Genomic DNA, 18,704 nt, shown 5'->3' on the forward strand with positions numbered 1-18,704 from the left:
AAACATTTTAATTAGCTTTAAAATGTTATACTCATGTTTATTCATTACACAAGTTATTACATAGTTGTCCAATAGGGGAGCTTTTTACACTTTCTTCAAGCTTCTGGCATTAGCCACCTTTGAACAAGGATACCTGACTAGATGGATCACTCGCCTGATCTAATATGGCAATTTCTATGCTCCTGCATAAACTCATATTCGCCCCAAGAAATCTTAAGACATCCCTGTCAGATAAGGACAGCAGAAGTCTGTAAACAAGAATAAATTTATTTTAGATTTAAAGATTTAATGATATACAAAATGTATACAGTATTATATCTTTAATACACTTTACCTTTCCCCCCATCAACATAAAACACGATTTAAACAGCTATTGTGTTCGTGCCTTAGGTCTGTATCTATAAGATACACTACTGAATAAAAAATTTGTTCATAGAGCTTTATATTGCCCTTCAATTAAAAATTACAAATTAGTACCTATGTAACAAACAAAATAAAAATCGCAGCATGAAACTTCAGTTGGACAACAGGTTTTTCTTGTTGAATACTCAACAAGACTTGGGACAGTTAAATTACATTTTATTGGCATAAAGTTGCATTGCAATCTCCCGTACTTTACATAATGCTAATCCAACCCTAGTCTTTTTTTAAATAAGTACCACAAACAACATAACATTAAAAGATGTTTCTATACAATTTTAAATACATTTAAAAGTTCATGTGTACATTCCGCTTTGATATACTGGTTTTATGAGATTTTTGGAAGGCATAACTTCAGAAGCAGTCATTACAAGAAAAAGCACTTCCCCGACTTCGTTGGTTTTTTTTTTCAACAAGGCAACTTCTTGTTTGGACCAGTATGTATTCTGTTCTACTATATGATGTAATTATACCAGTCTATCCTGGCTTTATTTGTTACTATTTGACAGTGACTTGATAAAACTGAAATGTATAAAAATAAGAAATTTCATTACACAATTAAGGCTCTATTCCATAAAAACTGGCTTCACACCTATGAAGCTGAATCCTGATTCAGGAGACAAACTCTTTATTGGAATAGATCCATTTCTGACTTCAACCTCAGCATACTGGCACGATATACACAAATCCTTTGGATCTGTTCCCTTCCAAAGGCCAGATGAAACTACATGGCATCTAATGAGATGGGACACTTCTGACAATGCTCAGGGAAACCTCTGACAATGAAGAAGGATGCAGTCTCCCATTTCTCTAGCTGGCTGACAGTAAATCAGCTGCCAGACACTTTGCTTTAAAACATCCATAAAGAAGTCCTTTTAGTCAACAGCCTATTGCACCACAGGATTAGAGGATTAGACGAACCTCCACTGGACAAAAGCAAAACTAAAAATAACCTTCTCCGAAAAAGACACTTTAAAAACATTTCATAAATTCTTGTCATTCAACCCTTAAAATAATCAGCTGCCAGCTCATCTCTGTAGATGGTTACCACAAGTTGTTAGGTCCTTAGATTACGGACCAGACATCAAAATTCCACTTATAACACTTGGTTCTTTGTTTTCATCTCTCTTTCATCTGATTTTAGTGGAAGACAGATAATCTACAACTTAGTGACACTGTGTAATGCCAGTGTTTGCTCATGTCATTACAGCATCAAGTGAATAGAACTAGTTGATTCTGATTCTTTGGTGCAGCTTCCAGGCTGAATTGTCAATTCTGGAGAATCATCCTGAGGAAATATAATTTTGTCAGGCGTATAATCATTTCTCTTCAGATCTACATCAACAAAAGAAAAGACAACAACAAAATAAATGTTAATATTTCTTGGTTTGGTAAAATGAAAGGGCCGTTAAAATCTTTAAAAACACATTTAAAGATCTAAGTATGCCAGTGTTTCCCAAACTTGGGACGTCGCTTGTTTAGGGAAAGCCTCTGGTGGGCCGGGCCGGTTTGTTTACTTGCTGCGTCCACAGGTCCGGCCGATCACTGCTCCAGGCCAATGGGAGCTGCTGGAAGTGGCGGCCAGTAAGTCCCTTGGCCCGCGCCGCTTCCAGCAGCTCCCATTGGCCTGGAGCAGCCATTCTACTATGGAAATTGACTCCTTTCCTTGCCAATTACAGTATATGATATTAAAAGTTTCAGGACAAGCCTAGAAGGCAGAACTGAGATTTATCGGTTGCTAAAGTTTTCTAATTACCTGTAAAAGACATACAATATAGGCAGCAGTAGTGCAATCTTCCCTTCATTGCTTTACCAACCCTAACATGGAAGGACCATGTCTAGGATTGAGGACAGTTTAGATTCTATATCCATTTAATCCAAGACCTGTCTATTGTGATAGTTGATAAAAGGAATAAATTAGTTCCATTTATGGCTGTGGGATTTTTTGGGATATGGTCACCACTTCAGTACAAACTAGATAAGGAACACCAACTCATTTTACGTAAGTCATCAAACTGCTATTAGGCAGTGGTAGCTTTCAGTCACTACAAACTTAGACTGGATTTGAACTGGCAAATGAGACATGAAAGACTCCATTACACTATTCTTACCCCAACCTGAATCTTTGTAGAATTAGAATACTTACGAACTAAAATAACTCCACCACCTGGTTTAAGATGCCATAAGTTTGTGTGCTGATTTTATGCTACTTTTCCTGACTTTATATCTTCCCACAACCTTTCCCAATAATTTGTTTTTGTATGACCTGGTGTATGTACAGGTTACTTCACTATAATTTATGTCACTCAGGGATTTGAATAATCCGCATGCCTGAGCGATGTAAGTTATACTGACTTTAAGCCCTAGTTAGACAGTGCTATGTCAGCGGGAGAGCTTATTGCCAACACAGCTACTGGCTTTTGCAGAGGCAGGGGTTTAAGAGCTCTCTCCCATCGGCTTAAAGCGTCTCCACCACAAAGCTCTATAGTGGCACAGCTGCATCAGTGCAACTGTGCCACTGTAAGTGCTGTAGTGTAGATGCAGCCTATGTTTATTTCCTTTTGTGTGAAACGGTTTTGCCTCAATTCTCCAGTTTAGTTCTCTAGTTTTCTATTTTTTAGATTGCCCTCGAATTTTCAAGCCCTTGGCCACTGTGAAAATTCTTTATATTTTTTTCAATCCACTTTATAATTGAGAATTCCCTTTTTTTTTCCCCCTTGGAAAGTTGCAAAGAGTGTTAACACAATTTCAAGACAGTTAAGGAATTTAACATTGTTTGAGACTGACAGACAACTTAGACAGATTCAAATTTACTTGTGTTCTTAGCAGACTTATCTTGTTGGAATAAAAAAATTGTTTCACAGTGATGAAATCATAGCCATGAAATTAGCTATTAGGTTGCAAGACACTTCCTTTTACAAAGACCCAAGCTGCAGCGGGAAGGGGAAGAAGAGAGTCAGTGCCCACAGAAACACATTCATCTCCAGAGCCTGAAAAGGAACCCAAGATTCCTGAGTCTCACCATTCCTCTGCCATTAGCAAATATCTGTGAAACCCACTGGCACACGGTGTGTCTCATCCTCCTACTGCTCATCCACATAGAAGATGACAACCTGCTATTGCGATCAGTTATTCAATTACTTCCAGTGAAAGAGGTCTATGCAGTGGATCTAAAGTTTCCAATCCTGCTGAACCACCACATGGGTGTCAATATGATGCCACATGGAGACAATGGTTACTTACCCTACAATAAATGTGTTTCTTTGAGATATTGCAGCCAATATGGATCTCCCTGTAGGTCTGCATGCACTTCTTGTGTACAAGATTGTTTTTTGAATAGCAGTGTGCTAGTGGGCCATGTGTGCCCCATGTCTTCTCATGCTCCTATACAAGGGCAAAAAGGATGGGTCAGCCATGACCCTGCCTCAGTTCTCTCATAATTCAAAGCCTGGGGTAGCAGGGGACTGCAAAAAGCATAGATGAAGGGCAGGTCATGGAATCCATGCTGATTCTTTGAGCATGTGTCAGTGTAGGAGACCAACAAGCAGCATCTCTTCAGAATGGTGGGAATGAGAAGTTTCAGCTGCATCAGCTGAATGATGACTGTAGGACTAATATCTCAAATTTAGCATCAGATCTGGCAGCTAAATCTAATGAATAATGCTTGACAAAGGTCAGTTGGTTACTCCACAATAACACCACCTTGCAGATCTCAAGAATGTGACACATTTCTGAGGGAGGCAGAGGATGTTTCTTGAGCTCTAGTGGAGTGAGCCTTGCCAATTATTAACACAACAAGATATATTGCATTATCCATTTCAATGTCTTCTGAGAGATGGCTTCACCTTTAGGAATGCCCAGCCATGGCTATAAAATAGACAGGGAAACAGTCTGCTTTATTACATTGATAGCACCAAATCATTCTAAGTCTTGGATACATCTAGTGTGTAATTTCTTTTCTCCAGTCCAGAGTGTGACTTCATGAAGACAGGCAAGCTAATCCACTTGGTTTAGATGAAATTCTGACACTATCTTCCAAATGAACTATAGGTGAGGTCCACCATGTTCCTACTGAATGTAATATAGGGAGGCTCAGCCATAGGTGCCTGAAACTCACTCTCTTGGCTGAAGTAATAGTCACTAGAAAGCCTGTCTTCAGTGTAAGTGATGCTGGGAACAGTCCAAGACAAGTTTGAATGGAGGTTCCATTAGTTTCAGGAGGACCAGACTGAGGTCCCAGGCAGCAGTAGGTTCTCTGACTGGCGGGTAAACATGCAATAGTCCTTTGAGAAACTGATATTGTGGGGAGCAAAAAGACTGAACATGACTGTACTGGCAGATGGCAAGCTGAGACTGTTGTGAGGCAGACCTTAAGAGAGCTGAAATAGGCAGTTGAGAATCTGTGGTATCTAGGCCTGGACCAGATCCAGACCATGTTGGGATACCCTTTTCAAGAACCGCTTGCATTTAGATTAATACATTCTTCTGGAAGATGTCTTCTTGCTCTGTACTAAGATTTCCTGGACCTGCAGGGAGCAAGCTATGTCCATGTTACTCAGCCACCCAAATAGCCACATAGGTGCAGCAACTTCATGTCTGGATAGAGTATCTGAGTATGGTATTGTGAGATCAAGTCTGGGTAGTCTGGGAGTTGGGTTGGAGGCTGGGTGCACATTTGTAGTAGGTCTGTCAACCAAAACTGTCTCAACCAATACACAGCTACAAGAATGATCATGATTCTGTCTCCTTTGATTGTGGAAATCACCCTTAGGAATCTGTGAAAAGGTACATAGAAGGCCTTGAGCCCACTGGAAGAAGGCAGGCACCAGTAACAACCTAGATTCAGAACTGCTCTGGATCAAAAGCTCTTGCACTTGGTACTGATATTGGTGATCAACAGATCTATTACCAATATCCTCCAATGTAGGAATATTTGTTTTATGATGGATTTCTGCAACGACCCCTCATAAGTGGTGACTGTTTGCTCAGGAAATCTGTTAAGGTTGTTGATGACATTCGGGAGGTGAAGGACAATCAGGGTTATCCCATGTTCATGGCACAATGTCCATTAGTTTGATGGCTTCTAGGCAGAGGGTAGATGCGCGTGCACTTCCTTGCCTGTTCATGTAGTGCATTGTGGAGGTGTTTGTCAGGATCTGCACTGAAGAGTTTTGAAGAACTGGTAGGAAGGCCACACAGGCTAGACTGATGGCTCTGAGTTCCAGGGCTTAGATGTGAAGCCCCATATCCTCTGGGGCCTAAATCTCTTCCATTTGTAGGTGATCCAGGTGGACTCCCCAGCCTGTTCCTGATGTGTCTGTTATTAAGGTCTTTGTTATGGAGGGGCTAGAGAACAGTACCCCTCCACACACATTTCCAGGTTTCGTTCACCAGCTCAGTACTGTGACATGAAGTGGGACCACCACTTTCTTGTTGGAGAACAAACTGAATTGGAACGGTTGCAGGTAAAATCTGGCAAGAAGTGTCACGTATGTGCACACCAACATATGGCCTTGCAGCTCCAGACACATCCATACCGTCATAGTCAGGCTCGAGTCTCTCTCACACACTAGCAACTGCATCAACAGGAACCTGTCTTTGGGAAGAACACACTTGCTGAATGGGAGTCAATCAGGGCTCTGAACTCTATCATCTGTGATGGGATGAGACACTATTTTTTGTAGTTCACTAGGAAGCCTAATTGGGTGAACAGGGAAAGGGTGAAATTTGCAGCCTCCTGCTGGGATCTGCCATGATGAACCAATTGTCCAGGTAATGATAAAAATGAATGCCTTAAAAAATAAAATAAAATAAAAAAGTATTCTGCTACCAACTCTAGGCATTTTGTGAAGATTCTTTGTGCCATGGAAAGTCCAGATGTCAGTATCTTGTACTGGCAATAGCTGGGTCCCACTATGAATCCTAGGTACTCCCTGTGGGCCAGATGGATGGCTGTGTGGAAATATGAAATATGAATCTTGAGAGCCACAAGCCAATCTTGAGCTTGCAGATTGAGGATGATGGAGGCAAGCATTACCATCCTGAATCTGAGGAAATATATATATTTGTTCAGTCTCCTCCAGTGATAAGGAGGATTCCCTGGGAAGAGACTGGAGTTGTCCCTCTATTGACTCCCGTCCCTGTTGGCCCACATCCAGTTCCAGTGCAAGTGGTCTTCCCAGTGAAGCTGCACAATTTTTTTCTAGACATGTGGGAGGATGATCTGCTACTCAACAGATGAGAGGATGGTTCCCAGTAAGGTCAATATGGCCATAGTAGCATGCCATATGTGTATTCACCTGGTTGAGGCTGGCCAGCCCAGTGACACTCCCACACTGATACTCAACGCTGGCAACAAGTAGTATTTTAGTGATAGTGAGGAGCAAAGTATCTCCTTGTGGAAGGGCTGATATCAATCCACCTTTTTGGTAATGGCAATGTTGCTAGGGGTGATATGGATGCTTCTACAACATTACTGACTGAGCTGAGCAAGAAACTCAGATATGAGTCTACTGTTCTGCCCAAATGCCAAGGGGCTTTGTGTTTTGAGGAGTGATGTCTCAAGTCTGTCCTCCAGGAGCTACCTGCAGTCTTGGACCTATGCTTATGTTTGGACTGACTATATAAATTGGTGTCCCCTTTATGGGGTGGTGCAGGTGCTGGCTTTATTGTCTGTGGGTGGGTGAGTCTGTACAGGAGCTGGAGTTATCTGCATCAGGTCTATAGTGCCAAGGTAATCAGTGCTGGACTGCTGACATTGAAGGGGCTGGTGCCGAGATTACTAGCACCAAGATCTTGTGCACTGGTGACTTTGCTGATGTTAAGGTGGTCAGCATTGATGGTGCTGACTCCGCTCACGTACTCATCACCTTCTTTCCACTGCCTGATTCTGGAACTTGAGGGATTACTGGTCAATACTCATTTATCTGGTCTTGCTCTAGTCATAACTATCACCTTTGGGTCTGAAGTGATCCACATGGATCACTACAGTAGATGTACTTTGAGCCTAACATACCTGAACTTGTGCGTACTGGCAGAGAAAAACTTAAACACAAAGCACTTATCCAGGATATGGCCCCCTCCTAGATAGGAGAAGCATTGGTTGTGCCCATCCTTTATGGGGATCAGTCCACTGCAGGATGGGCAGGATTTGAACTCAGAGTTTGGACTGCCATGCAGTGTGGTGGTTGGCACAAAGCACCTCACCTCACTATATCGGGGGTGGAGGGGCAGGAGGAAGTTTGACAACCCTCTTGCAATCTATTTTCTTATTTTTAGAATGATCCTTATATGTGAACTGTGCAGATAAGATTTCCTCACCAGGGATCGTAGTTTTCTGTGATTAAAAAAACTGAAATTCTCTGATTAAAAAAGGAAACATAAAAATCCTTATTTTTCCGTGATTAAAATGAAACGCTGAACTTGAGTTTCCCCAGCCATAATACATACAGCTATCAGTTGAACACAATGTTTTATTGATATATTTACAATTTTTAAAGTTCAAAGCCTGCCAATGACAATCATAATAAAATAAAATTAATAGACTGATCAAGTCACAGTGCACTTTTTTACTGTTGTCAATGGCCATGCTGTTTCAGCCTCTTGTTTTCATCTTTTTATTCAGTTTATGTTTAAGTGCTTTTAATGTGTTCTACTATTGAATGCCTTCAAACGTAATCTACAGCCTTGCTGCATACAGTACAAAACAGCACATTACCATCAATGTGAAATTTGTCCTTGCCAAGCTCAGCAACATGGTCTTTAGAGGTGATTTTTAAAGTTTTCAGCATCTTTTTGTAACTTTAATTACTCACGTCTAGAGGCGGAAGTGAAATTTGAGATTCATTAAAACACAAACCCCTATACACCATTGAGTAACCTCTATACCAGGGGTGGGCAAACTTTTTAGCCTGAGGGCCACATTGGGGTTCCGAAACTGTATGGAGGGCCTGTAGTGTCCTAAATTGCTCCCTGTAGGAATGTGCTACTTATGGCTGCCAGTCCTGGTGCTCTGAGTGGCATGGTAAGGGGGCAGGGAGAGGATAAAGGGTATGGGGTCCCAGAAGGCAAAGCCTTCCCTACCCGGGTGTAGTGTATTAAGTTGCTCCCCATAGGAACATGCTACTTACAGTGTACTACTTACAGCTGCCAGTGCTGGTGCTTCGTAAGTAGCACATTCCTACGGGGAGCAATTTAACACACAACCCTCCCTCCCACTTCCTATGGCTCTCGCAGCCATGCTGCCTGGCAGGAGTTCGCAGCCCCACACAGCGAGCTGAGGCTGCGGGTGGGGGGCCACACAGCAGGGAAGGGGCTGGGTTATCCTCCCAGTCAGGGAGCTCAAGGGCCAGGCAAGACAGTTCCACGGGCCACCGTAGTTTGCCCACCTCTGCTCTATACACTGGAAACAGCTGATTGAAGTATGTTTGGCTATGTAAATTTAAAGCACATTCAAAAATAAACCACAAGAGGAGAAGGTTGCACACACTGAATAAGTAACACTGGTACTTTCACTAAAATCTAGTTAAGGCTAATATTTGATCACGGAAGTCGTGGATGTCACAGAATCTGTGACTTCCAGAGACCACTGTGACTTCAGCCTCCAGTGATTGGGAGTTGAAGGGTCCCCTGCCACCTGTGTGGGCAGGGAGCTGCGGAGTACATAAGAACGGCATACTGGGTCAGACCAAAGATCCATCGAGCCCAGTATCCTGTCTTCCAACAGTGACCAATGGCAGGTACCCCAGAGGGAATGAACAGAACAGGTAATCATCAAGTGATCCATCCCCGTCACTCATTCCCAGCTTCTGGCAAACAGAGGCTAGGGACACCATCCCTGTCCATCCTGGCTAATAGCCATTGATGGACCTTTGCTCCATGAATTTATCTAGTTCTTTATTGAACCCTGTTATAGTCTTGGCTTTCATAACACCCTCTGGCAAGGAATTCCACAGGGTGACTGTGTGTTGTGTGAAAAAATACTTCCTTTTGTTTGTTTTAAATCTGCTGCCTATTAATTTCACTCCTAGTTCTTGTGTTATGAGGAGTAAATAACACGTCCTTATTTACTCTCTCAACATCAGTCATGATTTTATAAACCTTGAACATATCTGCCCTTAGTCATCTCTTTCCCAAGCTGAAAAGTCCCAGTCTTAGTAATCTCTCCTCATATGGAAGCTGTTCCATACCACTAATCATTTTTGTTGCCCTTTTCTGAACCTTTTCTAATTCCAATATATCTTTTTTGAGATGGAGCGACCACATCTGCAAGCAGTATTCAAGATGTGGGCGTACCATGGATTTATATAGAGCCTATATGACAGGTTTTGTCTTATTATCTACCCCTTTCTTAATGATTCCCAATATTCTGTTCGCTTTTTTGATTGCCGCTGCACATTGAGTCCACGACTCCAAGATCTCTGTCTTGAGTGGTAACAGCTAATTTAGATCCCGCCATTTTATACGTATAGTTGGGAATATGTTTTCCAATGTGAATTACTTTGCATTTATCAACACTGAATTTCATTTGCCATTTTATTGCCCAGTTTTGAGAGATCCTTTTGTAGCTCTTCGCATCTGCCTGGAAGCTTGAGCAGTTTTGTATCATCTGCAAATTTTGCCACCTTACTGTTTACCCCTTTTTCCAGATAATTTATGAATATGTTGACTAGGACTTGGCCTAGTACAGACCCCTGGGGGACAACTATTTACCACTCTCCATTCTGAAAACTGACCATTTATTCCTACCCTTTGTTTCCTATATTTTAACCAGTTACCAACCCGTAAGAGGATCTTCCCTGTTATCTCATGACAGCTTACCTTGCTTAAGAGCCTTTGGTGAGGAAACTTTTCAAAGGCTTTCTGAAAAATCTAAGTACACTATACCCACTGGATCCCCCTTGTCCACGTGCTTGTTGACCCCCTCAAAGAATTCTAGTAGATTGGCAAGGCATGATTTCCCTTTACAAAAAACATATTGACTCTTCCTCAACAAATTATGTTCATCTATATGTCTGACAGTTTTGTTCTTTACTATAGTTTCAACCAGTTTGCCTGGTACTGAAGTCAGGCTTATTGGCCTGCAATTGCCGGGATCATCTCTGGAGCCCTTTTTGAAAATTGGGTCTCATTAGCTATCCTCCAGTCATTTGGTATAGAAGCTGATTTAAAAGAAAGGTTATGGACTACAGTTAGTAGTTCTGCCAGTTCACATTTGAGTTCCTTCAGAACTCTTGAGTGAATACCATCTGGTCCTGGTGACTTATTACTATTTAGTTTATCAATTTATTCCAAAACCTCCTCTAACGACACCTCAATCTAGGACAGTTCCTCAGATTTGTCACCTAAAAAGAATGGCTCAGGTTTGGGAATCTCCCTCACATCCTCAGCCATGAAGACTGATGCAAACAATTATTGTCCTCGAGTGCTCCTTTAGCATCTCAATCATCCAGTGGCCCCACTGGTTGTTTAGCAGGCTTCCTGCTTCTGACATACTTAAAAAGCAATAGCAAAAAATTTGTTGAGTCTTTGGCTAGTTGTTGTTCAAATTTTTTCTTGGCCTTCCTAATAATATTTTTACACTTCATTTGCCAGAGTTTATGCTCCTTTCTAGTTTCCTCACTAGGATTTAACATCCACTTTTTAAAGGATGCTTTTCTGCCTCTCAGTGCTTTGTTGTTTAGCCACAGTGGCACTTTTTTGGTTCTTTTACTACGTTTTTAAATTTTGAGTATGCAAGTTGAGCCTCTATTATGGTGTCTTTAAGAAGTTTCCATGCAGCTTGCAGGGATTTTATTTTTTGCAGCCGCAGCTCCTGGCCGCCGTGGGTGCTGGGGTACCCCACAGCTCCTGGCCACTGTGGGAACCCTGAGACCTACCGTCTGCCACTGGTGGCGGGAAACCCCATAGCCCTCAGCCACCAGAGGAACCCCCAAGCCTCTGTGGACGTCGGGGGAACCCCCTGAGCTCTCAACTGCCCAACTGCCACAGGTGACGGAACCCCTGAGCTCCTGACCACTGAGAGCCCCCAGAGCTGGGGGTGGCAGGGGTACCATGCAGCTTCCAGCCCCCACAGGCAATGGGGGACCCCCAGAGCTGCAGGCGGTATGGGGACCCACAGATCCCGATTTTGTCAGGAATATCGTTAGTAAAAGTCACGGACAGGTCACAGCTTCTGTGAATTTTTTCTTTTTTGCCTGTGACCTGTCCGTGACTTTTACTAAAAATATCTGGGACAAAATCTTCGCCTTCTTAATAGTTAATGTGTTTTTATTTTTTCAAAAAATGTAAAAACTAAAGATTCTCTGTAAAAATGCAAATTCTGTATTTTTCTGCATTTTTCCATGGCAAAAGGATTTCTAGGATCCCTGATCATCATCAAATAGCTTGAAAAAGAACCGGTTTAGGGTCTCTGGAGAGAGTGGGGTGGACATTTGCTGTGTTCCACCTCTCTGCCATGGGTGGCAAGAGATAACTGAGGGACAGTCCAAGCTGCCTGAGCCTTTATGCCCTTGAATGGGAGCATAAGGAGCCCTAGACACTGCTATTCAATAAAATTCACTCTTGTGCTCATGAGGTGCATTCACACCTACATTGGGATCCATGCACTGGCACATGCTTGAAGAATTTTTTTTTTTTTAAACCTACGAAATAACACACACACAAACCTACATGACAAGATTACTATGGTGAAATGCTAGAATTAATGTTACTATTTTCCATATTCTTCATTCCATATTCTTCAATTCTTTAAATTTTCAACTTGTGACATAGCTACACACAATTTAATGAATAGTAAGGGTAAAAAAACCAAAACAAACAAAAAAACCCCACAAAAAATCCCCACGTACCAGGAAGTTTAAGTTTCCTGCAGCAAGAATTGCAATGGTGCTTAGCTCTGAAGTTTTTGATTGCATCTTCTCCTAAGTTGGCAGGACCAAACACCATATCATATGACCTTTAAAATAAAGCATACATAAGCACGGTATGTATTTGTCCAAGTCAAACATTAAATACAAGTTAATTTTTCATAACAAAACCCATTAATCTTACCTTTTTTCTCCAGCTTTTATCACAGAGGGATCTGTCAAATTTTCACCCACACCTTCACACAAAATATAAGAGTTAAATTGGATACAGTATATGAATAGATTAACACTGTAAACCAGAATCCCTCAGCAGTAAGGATTTCCAAATTTGACATCAAGAACATAAATCAAGATAGAAAGTCAAAATTTATGGGATGATATACACTCCTGTACAGATGGCTCCCACCCAAGCTCTATGCACCACTTAAATCCCATTCAAGCCCTATTTTGAAAGCTTAGGTGGTTCCTGAACAGCATTGCAAGCCCACTACTCAAGGTGAATTTTTCCCGGTGAATTTTTCCCAGAGAGAATAAGATTCCTACATCTTAGCTGTGAGTGTTTCCATGTCTGATGGATAAATTAAGATACTACAGATATGGACTGAAGATGCCAACACATAAATGTTAGCATTTTTCATTGTGCACACCTTAAGAAAGAAAATAAGAATTCAACTTTTGTCCTAAGTTTTTCCTATAGCATTGTAATGGCATATGAACTAAACCCATTGCTCATTCAAGTAAAGTGGACCAAAAATATTATGTAATGTTATGAACACTATTCACAATCATTCATTAAGGTGCTATGGTAAAGAGAATGTAAAGAGAACTGCCCTTAATCCCTATTTCAAAATAAGTATATTACCTTGCAGGTCAAGTACCAGCAACTCTCCTCTTGTATATTCATAAGTCCAGTGGCTGAATGCTAGCATGACCTCTTCTAGCATGTTAGTTGGAATTATTTCATCACCGTTGTTATTGTTGTATTTTCTAAATTCTCCAGTCATGCACTCCTCAACTGCAAACCACTGTCCAGCTGAGTGGCAATATAACAGGAAAACTTCCAGGAACCTTATAAAGAATATATTTAATAAATATTACCAAAACCAATAAGATAAGGCAATTATGCAGTTGCTGCCTGATAAATCTTTTGGTTTGACAAACTTATTTTTAAATTTGGCTAGGTTATAAAATACAAGTTCAGTCTAGTCCTTGTTAAGTACCAACAGGAAATATTCTTCTTGAAGGCAGTGGCTGAAGGTTTGCATGTTGACACTTCTTAAATAGTGTTTTTGCAAAGTGTACTGAATCCGAGGACACATTTTTTTCAAATAGTAATACGCATAAAAGTATACTTGGCTAGTAGAAAGTGTGCAGTGTCATGAATAATTTAACATCCTTACCTTGGGGAGTATGGAATGGATTTAGGCTTCATTTGATTGAAAGCAAACGTGAGCTTCTGTGCTGCCCTCTGCTGTTGAATTTCCTACAATTGAAAGCCCATACTTCAGTACTGTATTAAATAATGTAGGGAAAATTTGGGGAATAAAATATCAGCAAGAAGGTTAATGTCTATCCTTTTACTCCCTGTCAGAAGTTGTGTACAACTATACAACTGTTTTAATTCCTTCTGTGTCAAGAGACTGAACTATTTGACACAAAATAAAAATCTATTGAACAAGAAATATTTCAATTGGCCTTTGATTTATGTAGAACATTAGAAGCATCAAAACTTTGTTGTATACAAGTTACTGAAAATGTATTTAATATTTTTGCCTGTCAATGTCTAATAATTGTCAAGAATAAAACTTACTCTCAAACAGAGGTGCAACACTGTCTCATCTTTGTAAATGCTTGACCAAGTATTCACAACTTCAGGAAGAAAAGATTTGATGATATAAAGATGTCCTGATTTCAGGATATCATATTCTGACCACGTGCATGCTACTTTAACAGCTCGACGTAATCCACCTCCCATCTCCTCTTTACTTAAAAATTCAATTTTAGCACAGAGTCCTAGCTGTGACCAGGAAGACATGCTGTTGTTCAAGATGTTGGGAGAACTTTCTTCAAGGCGATACACAGTGACTGGCTCACCTGTAACATCACAGTACAGAAATGTTAATTGTAATAAACTCTGAAAAGAAATACTAACAAGGCTGCAAATATTTAAATGTGTTTAGACATGGATAAATCTAGATGTTAAATTGCTAATGTAATTTGGAGCTTGTAACAGATTGGAAGAACCCTCTCTAATCTCTTTCTTAAACCAGCAGGGAACCATGATGTTTTTGCTTCTCTTATTGGAATTATTAATCACTCAGTTTAAATCAAGCAAAGCATGCCTAGTTACCACAATGATGGAAACCTTATAAAATAAGCATAACAAGGCAGAAAAAAAAGTGTCAGTTTGAAGAGCTTTTCCACACAATTTACATAATGCTTTTCAGAAAAGTTTTATAACTCTGAAGAATTAAGTCATAGTTTCCTTTACACAAACAAGCTGCATTAGTAAAGATGTGACATCATAATATTCTATGATAATTGAAGTCTGCATTTTGTGAGTGTCTTGTAAGATACTGATACTAGACTTCTATTTATTGTCCTGTAATCTATTTTTGAAATGCTGCCAAAATGGTTGATCAAGTTTGGTCTGCCCATTCTGTATTAAAAATAACTGAGCAATTTTTTAAAGTTTGCCAGAGTTCTTAATGAACCAACATTAAACCCTCATTCTGACCTCTCTTCCACCTGGCTCCAGTTAAAAAGATTAAGCTTCTTACCTCTTGGAGGCACAGGAGTGAATGGAATGCTCTGTGATAATCTCATCAAGTTATTCCTTTCCACAGCTGTAGGGGAAAGTTATAGAAATCATGAACTCTCAGACCTAATAAAAAGAAATATGAATTTTTAAACTTAAACTATTCGTTTTATGATACTGACCTGAGTAGTAGTAAGTGGTGTCCATGATCGGCTTGAAAGGAGAAGCAATACCTACAAATGCCAAGAAAGATAAGAGATACTGTATACTGCATGAGCATGTGTGTTAAATCTTTATACATGCAAAGAGTGCATTTCTTCTCCTTTTTGCTTCCTATGTTCTCAAAGCGAATACTGAGCTAAAAAAAAAGTTTGCTTTGCAAATCTCAGATATTACATTTAGTTCTTGAATATCTGATAAATTATGAAGCCTGTATGTGCAATATGAATGATTTTTTAAACCTTATGACAGTTATGGACTGTGTTAGTCACTTATGTCTACGACTGAGGATAACTATTTAACACTCACTTTTACACTTTCAAAAATACAAAAAAGAGCACACATTCCACATGCAGAAAACAAAGAAATAGTTCTCTCATTAATTACTGCTTTCAAAATCCATAACCTACTTTTTTTCCTAACACTAAAATAAAAGTCACTTTCTGTTTGGTTTTCACCTTCATTCATTTCCATAGCCTATCATCTTGTAATTCCTTTCTGCTACCAAATGTTAAATATTTCTCATATTAGAATATGCGGTACATGTGTTTGTTGAAAATGTTCCTCTGGTTGTTTGCTTACCATTCAAGGTATCTTCTTCAGAAGGCCTGTAAAAGAGAGAAAAAGAGAGTGTGACACACAAAAGTATTAGATGTCACTTGTAAGATAGCCATTTTTTTTTAGTTCTTTATGATTTTGATACAGCAGCTTAGAGTCACTTTGTGGAGCTCGCATTATTGTTTTATTACTTTACTCTACTTTTCAAGGACAGTAGAAAGTTTCTTAATTATTAACACACACACACACACACACACACACACACACGGTATTTGTATGTTGCCAAAGCCTTTCTATAAACTCCTCATGTCTGACAGCATATCAACTTTTCATTTCAAGAGCTAAATCCCACAGAGGTGTTGAATTGAAAACTACCTGTTCAGTTTCTATTTCAATTATCAGATAATTAAATCTATGGCTTTATTAGACAGTTAACTAAATGGGATCAATTATTAATGAATGTAATAACTGGTAGTTTAAGGGGAGGATTCACAATGAAAGGTAGGTTAAGGATCCAGGAAGCTAAAAATATATAGTTAAAAAACACATTCACTAACTAGTGTCAAATTAGACCATATATGCAGTGTAGTTGTAGACCTTTCAGTCCCAGGATATTAGAGAGACACAGAGATGTGACTCGAAAGCTTGTCTCTCTCACCAATAGAAGTTGGTCCAATAAAAGATGTTACCACACACCCTGTCTCTCTAAATTAGACCATTTCATTTAGGTGCACATTCTACCCTCAGATGTGCATGTGTGGCTCCATTAACTTAAATGGAACTTGTCAATGCATTTCAACGAATAAAATTAGTCATTTATTAGGAAAAAAGGCCACAGGCCAGATCTTTTATTTAACTTACATGGATACCAGTCATTCAAATAAAACAAATCATGCTTGTAAACATTTAATGAAAACATAATTTACTCGCTTTTTCACTTTATTTTGTTTAATTATTGCTCATTGAGTTGAAAGGAGCTGCTCTCCAGTGGCATAAAAAATTAAAAAGGCATTAATGCAAGACTATTGTAAGACTTGATCCACTGCAAAATAGTTGACTGTTTACAATATGGTGTTTCAGTACTCTCTTTGATTTTTAAAATGCCTACCATTTTCTAGTTTTTAGAGATTCACTTCAGAGATTCATGCTCTCATATTCATTTTTAAGTCAACTAGAATGTTTCAGAACCACTGCCATAACTTAAATGCCAAAATTAAAAACCAAAGCCCTAAAGAAAGATAACAGTGCATCAGAAAATATTTGGACAATTCTACCATTACTGATTAGAAAACTTACTTACATTTGATTGCTACTTGAAGGTCTACCTTGTAACCAATCCTTTAAATCAAAAAGAAAGAAAAAAATCACAAGTATTTTTCCCCAATACTGAAAGCAGAATGAGTTTACTTAACCTCTCTGTATAGTCTATGTTAAGAGATGAAAATAAAAGGTACTACTAGCAGTATTTCTCAGGACTGTATTGATAAAGTAGTTGAAGTGAAAGATTCAAATATAGTGGAAGGATATCATAACATACTGCAAGGATAATATATTAAGATATACAAGAACAAATAACTGATTAACACAATAGAAAAGGTGATTATATCCATTATGATTATTTAGTGGATTATTTAAACCCTTTTACTCCTAAGTGAGAACATTATTTATAAAAACAGTAAAGCAACACAAGTTAATGCTTATCCTCACAGAACTGTACTGAAAACAAATACACTAATCTTCAACTCCTTATCCTTCCTCCCACTCAAAACAGGACCTCTGCTGTTTCCTCCTGAACCTACTGGAGAACACCCCAAACTGAGCTTTACTCTTTCTATGTAGCCCATCTATTTTTCTCTCTCTGTACATCACCTTGTTTCAGCTTCATACTGATTCCCTAACAGTCATATGTTCCCAGCATCCCCATGATAATTTCTGACCCACGGTTGAGTATCAGTGGGGATTCTAGTTCTGCAGGGAGCATGTGTCAAGAGATTGGGGCAATGATGGACACAGTCAGATCTGGATTCCTTTCCTTTCGCTGTCTATCAAAAGCCCTCTTTGAAATCCTTCACTGAAACTCTTACTGAGCATAATTTCCTCAGAAGACAGACAGATCCAGTTTCATAGAAGTACATTTCCTTATTTTAACTAGGCAAGCAAGTTCACAGTGAATACCACAACTGGATGTCAATTGGTTTAAATATGAAGTAAGTATTAAACTGTATCTTAATAAAATGTTTTATTTTAGTTATAATTTTATAGAAATTCTTTGAGAAATTTGATAAAACTGTCAACTGGAGTATACAAACCGTAAGCAATGCAGCCTTAGAGTCTACTTGCTGAGTATCTTCAGCTGATGCTCTTCTACTTTTGTTGTGAACTAGAAAAGAAATGAATTGACAATCTTACAAGAGAATCAGACAAGTATGTGTTTACCAAAATAGAGGATGCCTTAAATCTTTCCTAACAAAATGAGCAACTGAGCTATTTAATCTAAACCCTAATAAAAGAATTTAAACACACAAAAATTTTCTGTGTGTTACTTGGCATGTCTTCCAAAAGGACAAAAAAAAAAAAAAGAAGGTTTGAAACGTATATATAAAGTAAGTTTAAAAGGAAACACCCTCACGTTTAAATCTAGTCATTTGTAAATAGATGAATTAGTTTCAAGTAGTAACATCTATATCTCCTGTAATTTTTGTCATTTTAAAGTAACATTTTCCATTTTTTATAAGAAATTTGATTCTCTCCTTTGTGTAACTATGTGAAAAAGCACACAAACAGGGGAACTATCTTGGAAAAAACAGTACAACTGACTAAACAAATGCACAAAGTTAAAAACCTTTAGAATATACAGAAGATTCTTCCCTATTCTCAGTTAA

General features: G+C 39.2%; 1 protein-coding gene across 1 annotated transcript in view; it reads right to left on the reverse strand.

The window, feature by feature from the left end:
* Window positions 1-247: 247 nt before the first annotated feature.
* TRPM7 (transient receptor potential cation channel subfamily M member 7) overlaps window positions 248-18,704 on the reverse strand; it is a 106,657-nt gene continuing 88,200 nt past the window's right edge. Inside the window, exons 30-40 of the mRNA XM_044979877.1 lie at window positions 18,132-18,202; window positions 17,123-17,160; window positions 15,847-15,872; window positions 15,228-15,278; window positions 15,068-15,133; window positions 14,098-14,381; window positions 13,688-13,770; window positions 13,150-13,355; window positions 12,472-12,523; window positions 12,270-12,376; window positions 248-1,755 (exon numbers count right to left, since the gene is read on the reverse strand). Coding sequence (XP_044835812.1) covers window positions 1,625-1,755; window positions 12,270-12,376; window positions 12,472-12,523; window positions 13,150-13,355; window positions 13,688-13,770; window positions 14,098-14,381; window positions 15,068-15,133; window positions 15,228-15,278; window positions 15,847-15,872; window positions 17,123-17,160; window positions 18,132-18,202 — 1,115 coding nt within the window. The 3' untranslated portion in view covers window positions 248-1,624. The remainder of the gene's footprint in view (window positions 1,756-12,269; window positions 12,377-12,471; window positions 12,524-13,149; window positions 13,356-13,687; window positions 13,771-14,097; window positions 14,382-15,067; window positions 15,134-15,227; window positions 15,279-15,846; window positions 15,873-17,122; window positions 17,161-18,131; window positions 18,203-18,704) is intronic.

This window comes from Mauremys mutica, chromosome 11, assembly GCF_020497125.1.
Source record: "Mauremys mutica isolate MM-2020 ecotype Southern chromosome 11, ASM2049712v1, whole genome shotgun sequence".
In the NCBI taxonomy this organism is placed as follows: domain Eukaryota; kingdom Metazoa; phylum Chordata; order Testudines; family Geoemydidae; genus Mauremys; species Mauremys mutica.